Source organism: Leucoraja erinacea, chromosome 13, assembly GCF_028641065.1.
Source record: "Leucoraja erinacea ecotype New England chromosome 13, Leri_hhj_1, whole genome shotgun sequence".
Classification (NCBI taxonomy): domain Eukaryota; kingdom Metazoa; phylum Chordata; class Chondrichthyes; order Rajiformes; family Rajidae; genus Leucoraja; species Leucoraja erinaceus.
The window spans coordinates 38,622,978-38,634,277 of NC_073389.1; the positions used below are offsets into that span (position 1 = coordinate 38,622,978).

General features: G+C 42.6%; 1 protein-coding gene across 1 annotated transcript; it reads right to left on the bottom strand.

The window, feature by feature from the left end:
- Positions 1–639: 639 nt before the first annotated feature.
- Positions 640–11,233, bottom strand: nfkbiz (nuclear factor of kappa light polypeptide gene enhancer in B-cells inhibitor, zeta). The gene is made up of 12 exons (XM_055644958.1): positions 11,068–11,233; positions 8,414–8,541; positions 8,149–8,182; positions 7,208–7,311; positions 6,249–6,958; positions 5,823–5,928; positions 4,681–4,827; positions 4,002–4,065; positions 3,545–3,720; positions 3,263–3,373; positions 2,853–3,020; positions 640–2,636 (listed from the first exon to the last, which is right to left on the bottom strand). The coding sequence occupies exons 1-12, from the start codon at positions 11,231–11,233 to the stop codon at positions 2,583–2,585; spliced, it is 1,968 nt and encodes a 655-aa protein (XP_055500933.1). The 3' UTR covers positions 640–2,582.
- Positions 11,234–11,300: the final 67 nt, after the last annotated feature.

Sequence of the window (11,300 nt, forward strand, 5' to 3'; positions counted from 1 at the left end):
TATGTTTCAGTGGCTGGCACACTAATAAACATGGCCACAAATATAGAATGAAACTATGAATTTAACTGCAATGAGTGGCAAAATAACATTTCAGAGCATTATTTGATTTCATAAATCAAATAATGTTTCTATTTTAGATACTTACTATCAAAGATTTCAGGGGTGGAAGATTGCAACCTTCACTGTTTCGACTAATGCAATCAACTCGGCTTGCGCAATTAAATAAGATCAAATAGAACAAGTTGTCCTACAACTTTAGGTTGTGCACACCATACGCAAGAAGAAGATAAGGATTTCAGTAACTGTAATGGTGCCATGTTTTTTTTTTGCAGTACATGCAGAAGTTCTGAGAAAAACATCCAGGGCTATCTTTGTGGACTTTTGCCTCCAAAATTTGGAGGGGGTGGTGGAGGAGGTGGCGTTACAACATTTAAGAACAATTTATATGAACATTTGAAATGTCACAGGGTAGAAGGCTACAGGCCAAGTGCTGGGAAGTGGGTGCAGTGTAGCTAGATACCTGATAGCTGGCAGACATTGGGTCAGAGGGCATGTTTCCATGCTGTATGACCGAGTTTAATTTCTCCTTATTCCCAGCCAGGAAGAGCCAAAATAAGGAAATATACCGACACCAAGATAATCAATGTTTCAAATCTTTAATATAATGTTTCATCAAATAACAGAATTTGTCCACAAGACATACTTCATTGAATGATTTAACAAAATATCCCCAAAAATTCATTATTGGCACTTTAAAGCTAAATTTAATCCATCTACATGTAATGATATAAAGTATAAACAAATTTAGTTTAAAAATCACTATATAATCACAAGGAAAACAAAAAAACAAAAAACAGGCATACTGAGATTGGGAAATACAAAATCTTCCTAAATGAGAAGTACAACTATATATCGGTTGAAACAAACATACTAAACACAAATGTGTTTATATCCAAAGTGATCTCAGATATTTGCACATACAATTTTGTAGTCATCCAAAATTCTCTCTATTTTGTCACTTTCTTTCAGCACGAGTGCAGCAAATGCCATTACTTTCACCTTCCAAATTGTAACCAGTAATTCATCCATCAACCAAAAATGTCCTAGTCAGCAGTGACTTTAATATTTGCCACACTACTACCCTTTTTCATTAAACCTCTTTCCTTCTTGTAATGATCTTCATTGGTTTTTTTTTTTTTAAAACTTCAAATGTATTAATTAGTATAATCCCTCTATCACAGAATCTCCTGTGCAAATACCTAGAATAAATCCAACAAATCCTTCCTGTTAGAAGGGAAGACCACCTTACCAAACAAATGACGATATTTCCCAAATAGAACTGTGCACTTTACAGAAGTAAACTCCTTTTGCTGCATCAATGGTAAATTAGAATTGATCCAAAAAGATCTATATTCACATAAATGGACAAACAAAGGCAAATATCCACATCAGTGCTGAAAAACAAAGCAACTTATTTCAAGCCATATTCGTATTAAAACCATATCTTCTGATTTACCTGATCATGGCTTCAATACAGCTGTTTTAATGTTTTACCAACCTATGGGAAACATTGAATTTGGATATATCTAAACATCCCCCACAGATGTATTCCTAGTTTCGAATAACTAAATACTCTGAATATTGTATTTATGACAAGATATGCATCAGAACATTACTATATGTTGCACTGATCATCTGTAATAATTTTAAATCGTCATGACCTGGATTTTGTTATTTACATTGAGAACAAAACTGCCAGCCACTGCAACACTAGGATGCATGTCAATAAAGTGAAGTGGCTGCCAGTCATTAATACTCTTCTACAATTATGTTACTTTGCCCTTAAGTCTAATCCAAGTAAAAGCAATGACTGGATGAAAGTGCCAAGTATATATATATATACTGTCCTCACTGATAAAACCCTGAAAATGATCCACTGCTCAAGAGAACCATTAAAATGGAATTTTCAGATATAATTACTAATCAGCAAACTCACGCGCTTACATCTGCGGATTATAATTAAACAATATTTCAAATATTATGCAGCAATAAAAAAGATTTTTTGTCAAAAATGCATTTCTGCTTTTGCTTAAATTTCACGTATGTTACAATTTTTATTTTGTGCTCTATAAAGTGGTGACAACCAGTTTAAAAATATATTTTATCTCTAGTTTTTGGTCAATCAAAAGTTTGGAATCTGATTGACCGCTTTGCTCAATATCACTGCTGCCAGAAACCCAAAACAAGGTATGATAAGGGGGACCCAACTTATAGGGAGATAGACATTAGGAAGCATCACTTTACTTCTGACAACAAAATCCAGACGGACAGATCCAAAGTTAACTCAATCCCTTCTGTTAACTCTAAAGAAGGAAAAGGTGCACAATTCTAAAAACATAAAAAAGGTTAATACTACCATTAGAATGCTTTTGTTTACTAAGTACTACACAGTAGTCAACAATTAAAGTTTCTTTAAAAGAAACAACACACATTTGCTCATAACTAGCAAATTTCTCTGTACAAAACTAACAAGACTGCCTAACTGACAGCGAGGGTGGCGAGAAACATCCCAAAATAGGAAGTCAGAAGAGGGACATTCTTGATTGGGCAGCTTTACCCTTCAAGATCCGTTTAACCTGCAAATGAGAAGCGAGAGTAAGCAATTAGACTTTCAATATTGTTTCACTTCAGTTAAAATTGTTTTTTGAAGGAAGCTACTTCCCCCCCCCCCCCCCCCCCCCCCCACTATTAATTAGCTTTTATTAAGCTATATTTTGGGTTGCTAATGCAGTCAAGGCTCCAGGTACAACTTTTTGAAGAATGGGGAGATTTCACCACAACTGCTCACTCACCTCTTCTCCTCTTAAACCATCTGGTACAAGATGTACTGGCTGTTCATTCTCCAGGTTTCTGGCACTGGGATCAGCTCCCTTTCTCATCAGAAGCCGAACTGCATCTACCTGACTGAGCCGGTCTTGCATGCCAGCTGCAATGTGAAGTGCGGTGTTCCCATTATATGCCTGCAAATAACAAAAACACACTTAAGCCAACAATAGGTTTTAATCATCCTTCACATCAACATAAAAACACTCATTCTGAACACTCGTATGTTTAGTGTAGTGGCTATCACCAGTTAGATGTAGTGCTGCCTGAAAATTCATCAGAGCCAACTAGACATTGAAAGGCATCAAATGTTTTACTCTTTTCAACAAACTCCCTTTATTGACTAAGTGGTTGCTGGTTGCCTGGGTTGTAATCTTACCTTGGCATTTACCACATTGAGACTGGTGGGTTGCTCAAGAAAGCAACGCAGAAGTTCGACATTCGTTTCTTCTGCAGCCATATGCAGAGGAGTGCGACCACTCTTCCGATCCTGGGGGAAAATAAGACATAGATTTGAGCTATTTAAAAAGGCAAATCATAGATTTGTTCAGTGACAAAATAATTATCATTTAGTTGACTAACTGACAACACTGACTGCCCAGAGCCATTTTAATTGCACCTGCAATCTCTATTGTTTGATTAGAGCCTAATCCAAACTTACCCGAGTTTCAATAGAAGCTCCCATCTGTAATAAGGCTTTAATCGTATCCAACAAGCTCTTGCTTGTCATGACCAGTTCTTGTGTCTCAACAGATAGAGGTTGCTGATGAAGTTTACTCTGAAGCTCATGAGCCATGTGATTCTGGGCCAAGACTGCACAATGTAGAGGAGTCATACCTAAGATAAGAGAAACATTCAAAGTTCGCATCACAATTTACAGCTGCTAGTAAAAGCAAAACAATTTCTATAAAACAATCCAAATTATTTTGGTCAAAAAATATTCCAAAGTTCCATTTTGTTCCCTTTTTACCTTTAGTGAATATTATTTGAGAAATTGCTGTCTGGTTCAACAAAACAATATAGCATTATCTGACTGTTGAAAAGTGGTGTCCACTAAATTTATTTTGACAATGTTTAATCTGGCTATTGCTTGCACTAGAAATTTTAATAGATCTTACCATCAAAGTTAGTAACTTCCAGATTGAAATGCTGACAACTTAGCGATAAACCCTTTTCAATGGCCTGCAAAGGAACAAAGATAATCTGTAAATAGTATTCAACTTAAAGTATGGTGCATATTGTTACTTAATTCAAATATTACAACAAATGAGGCACAATTTGTTTATTGAGTAAATGCACATTACGATTATGTAAAAAATGATATGTATTCACATAATGGCCAAGATACAAAATTGCCCAGATGCCAACATAAAAAGGGCAACCAAATAGAAGAGTTAAGATATATTTGCAAGAAAAAGATCGGATTTCCTGGGTTGACAAAAGAACATTAGGAAAGCTGTTTTAATCACCTCCAGCACCTCACTGGCATAATTAAGAGCATATTATGAGATTTGACAGAGTGTGGATTAAATGGTGGAAAGACTAAAAATATTGGAAATAGTGAGGCAAACGTATCTTTTTTTTGTCCTTTAGGTTCCAAAATAATGAATATTTCCAATATAATCCAAATTACATGAAATCTTTGAAAAATACATTTCTACCCATAATATTTTATGTTTGGGAATTTAATGGAAAAAACATTTACAAAACGTGTCGGTTTTTACATGCATCAGCGGCCTCCTGAAGATGAAGCTTCTATGGAATCACAAGTTGAGGAAACAAAAAAAAAACACCCACCATAAGCACATGAAAGTGTCCCTTTTCAGCAATGACATGCAGTGGTGTTCTACCCCAGCGATCCGAAGTATTAACTTGTGCTCCAAGGGTGACCAGGTCCTGGACAATCAGGTGCTGGTTGGCAGCAACAGCCACTTGTAAAGCACTCTTTAAAAGAGAAAGGAATGTTTGACCAACTCATACAAGGAAATGGATGGAAAAAAAACAAATGCCAAACAGATAAGAAACTAGTGTAATAAGCAAACAGTGTAGCTATTGCACAATGCAAGTCATGCAGTTATTGAAAAACAAATCCATTTCATTTAAACATTAGCAAGAAAGTGTATATTGAGAGATTATTGCTTGCAACACAAATGAAGCTGTAAAACAAAGTGACACAAGAGACACAGATGGCAGAGCTGCTGCAACAGTGTCAGTAACCAGGGATCAATATTGACCATGGGTGCTGTCTGTGAAGTACAGTGCCCTCCATAATGTTTGGGACAAAGACCCAACATTTATTTATTTGCCTCTGTAATGAAATTGGGGGGGGGGGGGGGGGGGGGGGGGGGGGGGGTATAAACATAGTTGTAATTTCTACATGGTGAAACCAATATGTATAAAAAATACCCTTTAATAAAATCTGACAATGTGCACTTTAACCACATGTGATTTTTTTTCTCATTACAAATCTCAAATTGTGGAGTACAGAGACAAATAAATAAATGATGGGTCTTTGTCCCAAACATTACGGAGGGCACTGTATGTGCACATTCTTCCTGTGCCTGCATGGATTTAATTCAGATGCTTTGGTTTTCTCCCACATACCAAAGATGTGCAGGTTTTTTAGGCTAATTGACCACTGTAATTTGGCATGAGTGTGCATGGAGTAGATGAGGAAACAGTATACAAAATTATTGTGAATGGGTGATCAATGGTCAGTGTAGACTCCGTCGGTCAAAGGGCCTGTTTTCTTGCTATATCCTTAAAACCAAACCTAAACAAACTACATAAATCGATTGAAAAAATAGATTGTAACAAAAAAAAAATTGGGGGGGGGGGGGGGGGAGAGAGAATTTCTGTTTAAAAATCAATATTTCCACAATGGCCTTTAAATCCTGACAATGGTTTTTTGCATGGCTGATGTGTCAATGTATGCTTACCTGACCATTGTGTTCCTTAACATCTATCATGTTAACAGCAGCCATCTTCTTTCCAAGAACATATGCAAGAGCCCGTCTGCCCTGTGCAGCAGTAATGTGTAAAAGACTGGAACATAAACAAAAAATAGATTATAAACTAAAAGCAGCTTATAATATCAGTCTCTTTCCTACACAAGAACTCACCACTGCTCAATTTTTTAATTTTTGAAAATTAAACAACATTTTTACCAGCATGCCTTCATAAATAATATTGCTTTCAGTGCTGCAATTTCAGATTAAGAAACATTGAATTTCACTATGAAAATACAATTATATTTTCCAGAATGTCTAGGGAACAAATCTAAGAAACAAGTCTTACAATGAGGTACACATTGAAAACTGGGCACAATAAAAACACATCAAGAACAAAGATTTAGAGACACTTACGTGTCACCATCAGAGTCTTTGGAAAGAAGTTGCGCTTGAGTAAGATGGGACAATTTCTTCTCCTCTTGTTCAAGTTGCCATTGAAAAAAGGACTTGCCTTGAGTTTGTGATGGATAGTACAAAGAGGCATGCTGCGACACATCACCCTGGGGGTTAGGCTGCAGGGAGCCACAACTTGGCATATAAAATTCAGACGATTGTTGACTGCCCACAAGCTGGTCACCAATTTGAGGAAATGATAACTCCTCGGGCATGGATGGATTTGGGTGCATTGGAAAAGCAAATGTACAATCTGGAAAATCATTTGACATCTGGTGAAAACCTAGGACCTGTCCACAGGGGAGAACTTGCTGGAAAGTTGGAGATTGGTGGACAGCTTGATATGGCTTCAGGTCCTCCTGTTGTCCAGAAATTTGCGGTGGACTACGTACTGGGAATTGCTTAAAGTCCTGGCACAGTTCAGAGGCTAGATGGCATTCATTGAGTTGCTGCATACAACTGTTGTTGCGGAATTTTCCTTCCTTATGGAAAGTTTGATCATTCTTGGCAACATTGGCCCAGTTGACCTGGACAGTATTCAGAGAAATCTCATGGGTGTCATTCTGCAACATTTTAATTATGGCCTCAAGAACATCTGGAGTCACATCATTTCGTGATTCAGTTTTGTGGGCTCCATCTGAATTCTCGGAGCTTGGAGTCTGGGGCGGAGTCTACATTGAAAAACAAATTAGACAATTCAATTAGTCAAATAAATGATCTTATTTAAAAATTACACCCTATTTGACAACTGCCGTAGCAAGTGCGTCATAGTTTCACTGCCTTGTAATAAAATGACCATTGTTGTACTCTGGATTCCCACAAGCATTAATATTACTGTCATGTGCAAATCTAGAGACTACACCAAAGAAACAACAAAAGCAAGACTATATTTTGAACAAACATTGTTCAACCATTCTTACCAGTGGGTAGGATGACGCAGGCGTTGCAGATTGCTTATATGGAGGTGCATCCGTTAGGTTTTCCAAAGCTGATCTTTTTTGGCCACTCAGGACAGTTCTTATTTCTGTTCAGATCAATAAGTAAATTATGTCATGGATTTGTACAGCATAGAAACAGGCCCTTAGGTCTACCGCTTTCATTCATCCTTAAGCCCATCTACACTAATCACACTTAGATTCATAGTATTATTCATCTTAGAAACAGACCCTCCTCCCCAATCCTTCTGAGCTAACCAAGTGCCTTTCTGAACTAACTCCATTTACCTGCATTTGGCCCAAATCCCTCTGGCTTGCTCATTCAAGTCCCTGCCTAGATGTCTCTTCCATGCTGCTAGTTCTCCTACCTCCACTTGCTTTGGTAGTTCATTCCAGCTAAACCTAGTTTTAAACACCCCAAGAATAGAAACAGGCACTGGCTATCAGTCCTATCTATGACTCCCATGATTTTATATAGCTCCATCATGTCATTTCAGCCTTCTTCACTCTGGGAAAACCAGGCTCATTCCATCATTTTAACTCAAGCTTTCCAATCCAGGCAACATCATTGTGAATCTTTGCCATGTCCTCTCTAGCTTAATCACATCCTTCCGCTTGCACAGCAACAAAACGTCAGGTGTAGTCCCACCAATGTTTTGTGCATCAGCACCATGACATCCCAACTCGATTCATTGGCAGATGAAGGCAAGCATTACTGATTCATTCTTTCACACCCTGTCAACTTGTGTTGCTGCTTTCAAGGTACTATATAACAGTTCCTGAGATCTCCCTGTTCAACAATACTGCCCATGCCCCTGCCATTCAATGTATATCCTGCTCATGTATAACTACCCAAAATACTGTACAGCACATGTTCCAATTTGTTTTAAAAATAACATCTACAAATTTGCAAGATAATTACTTACGAGAAAATGGCTCTTCTGATGAATTTGAATGAGTCTACATGGAAGAAGAAAAAAATATAGATATAGATAATTTTCCCAAATAACTTTCCATTTGATCTAAATCCAATTGCTGTTTAGTCAAAGATAACAGGAGATTGAATTGCTTAATGTTAAAAAGCAAATTTTAGCATTTAAGCAAGTGGTGAATTTTCAAATGTTTGACTATTTAAACAGATTTATTGCAATTTAACAAAAAAACTGAAAAAGAAAAATCAGAGAGACTTACCAGGTGACTTTCCAGCTTGGTGTCTGAGTGAGTGCTCCTCAAGTAATTGAGGAGGTCCTTGACAGGATGTTTCACTCTAACTCCCTGGAAGGGTTGTTTCAGAGCCCTTGCTGTTCCCAAGCAGGCCACTAGAAAAGGAAATGCAAGGATGAGCATTTTAAACAGCGGCAGTAATGTCTTTTACACCCAAGGAAACACAGCAGCCATATTAAAGTCAGCCATCTCCGACAAACAGCACTGCAGTAAAGACCAGATACTCTGCTTTGTGCATTGACCCCGAGGGAGTGGGTGGACTTTAGTTTCACTTCTTATCTGGAAGTTATAGTCCAGCTGCAAAGAATCAGCCAAGATGTCCATGTTCAAATCTCTCAAATTGGACTTGATCCTGGAACCAACTGAGTCTAGGGCAAGGCGAGAAGTTGGAATAACAGTGTCAAGGCAGAGGAAATTCTAGGGCTGCAGATCAAGACAAGACACGAGACATTTATTTGCACATGTACCAATTGGTGTGAAATGTGTGGCCACCATACAGCCATACGAATAAAAAGCACAGAACACGATAGTCTTTAACATAGACATCCCCACACAGCGGAATCAAAGTTTCCCACTGTGAGGGAAGGCACCAAAGCTCAGTCATCCTCCTTTGATGACTCGCCTCATGTGCCTGAAACAGGCAAGAATACATGTTGTCCAAACTAACCTAAACCACAGCTGAACTAAACATCAGGAGCCACCATTCCAAATTAATAATCTACTAGAAATCTAAGAACTTTGATCCAGTTCGAACAATTCTTAGTCATCATTTTACACCAATCAGACTGGATCAGTAAACGCGATTCCTTCGTACAACTCGAAAAATGAAATCAAATTCTTGTTCCAGACCACTTGGTATGTCAGATTAAATTCGCCAGTTTTATTTTGAAGACTATTAAATCAGATGCAGTCACGGAAAAGGATTATTATCTCCCAATCTTGTTCTATTAAAGTAGCAAAATAGCGCTTTAATTTTTTTGTTCGCAAAATAATCCCGTTCACTGTTGTCCGACGCAGCCCCGCCCTACTCATCGATCAACGCAAACTTCCCTAACTGTTCAATTATTTACCCAATAATTGAGTAGCAGAGAAGTTGACGAGACAGAAACAAAATGGTCAGTACCAGGCTAGAGGAAGTACGGGAACAAAAAATGTTACTGCAAATGGAAGTGTTGGCAGCTGGCACGGAGGGGGGGGGGGGGTAGAAGTGGGGGGGTGGGGAGTTAGAAAAGTGGGAGGTGGGGGGGGGAGTTAGAGAGGGTGGGGAGGGGGGGGGGGAGAGAGGGGGAGGAGAGGGGGAGGGGGGGGGGGAGGAGAGGGGAGGGGAGAGAAGAGAGGGAAGGGGGAGGGGGGGGGGAGGGAGGGAAGAGGGGGGGGGGGGAAGAGAGGGGGGGGGGGGGAGAAGAGAGAGGGGGGGGGGGGGAAAGAGGAGAGGGGGGGGGGGAAAGAAGAGAGGGGGGGGGGGGGAAGAGGAGAGGGGGGGGGGGGAAAGAGGAGGGGGGGGGGGGAAGAGAAGAGAGGGGGGGGGGGGGGAGGAGAGAGGAGGGGGGGGGGGGGGAGAGAGGGGGGGGGGGGAGAGAGAGAGAGGGGGGGGGGGGAGAGAGGGAGAGGGGGAGGAGAGGGAGGGGGGGGGGGAGAGAGGGGGGGGGAAAGAGGGAGAGAGAGAGAGAGAGAGAGAGAGAGCGAGAGAGAGAGGGGGGGGGAGAGGAGAGGGGGGGGGAGGGGAGGGGGGGGGGGGGGAGGGGGGGGGAGGGGGGGGGGGGGGGGGGGGGGAGGGGAAGGGAGGGGGGGGGAGAGAGGGGGGGAGAGGGGGGGGGGGAAGAGGGAGAGGGGGGGGGGGAAAGAGGAGAGGGGGGGGGGGAGGAGAGGGGGGGGGAAAGAGAGAGGGGGGGGGGGGAAAAGAGGAGAGGGGGGGGGGAAGAGAGGAGAGGGGGGGGGGAAGAGAGAGAGGGGGGGGAAGAAGAGGAGAGGGGGGGGGGGGGGAAAAGAGAGAGAGGGGGGGAAAAGAGGAGAGGGGGGGGGAGAGAGAGGGAGGGGGGGGGAAAAAGAGGGGGGGGGAGAGAGGAGAGGGGGGGGAAAGAGGAGAGGGGGGGGGAGGAGAGAGAGGGGGGGGGGGGGAAGAGAGAGAGGGGGGGGGAAAGAGGAGGGGGGGGGGAAAGGGGGGGGGGGGGGGAGGTGAAGGGGGGGAAGTGGAGAGGGGGGAGGAGGTGAGGGGAGAGAGGAGGGAGGGGGAGGGGGAGGGGGGGGGGGGGAAGAGGGAGGGGGGAAGAGGGAGGGGAGAGGAGAGGGGGAAGAGGAGAGGGGGAGGGAGAGATAATCTGGGGGGGTAGAAAAGGGGGGGGAAAGAGGAGGGGGGAAGGGAGGGGGGGGAGAGAGAGGAGGGGGAAAGGGAGGGGGAATGGGGCCATCGTGCCTTGACCAGCGGGAGCGCCTATAATCTGGGCGGGAGAAACTGCTAGAAATGGAAGGGGGAAGGGCGGCAGGTCTACCGGACTGGAAAAGGGGGATTGGGGCGTTAAGATTCGTGGGCAGAGGGAAATTAAGAGGATAGGCGGCCGAACCTGTAAGGGCTGAGTGAGGGGACGTGACGCTAACTGTGGCAGGAGGTGTCGCTCTCATACCTGGCGACGGGACGCCGCAGCTGGACGTCTCGGACAGCGGCGAGGCGGGCGATGGCGGCTCGCTGGCCGCGGGGGAGCTCTGGTAGAAGGAGCCCAGGTTGATGGGGCTCGACATCAGCCAGTTCTCGCCGTCGTTCGAGTTCTCGCTCCCTCGGTCGAGGATCATCCTTCGGGCGGAGAAAGGAAAGGCGGAATGCGGAGGTGGGGACGTGTTCCAAGCAGCTACGGGAGGT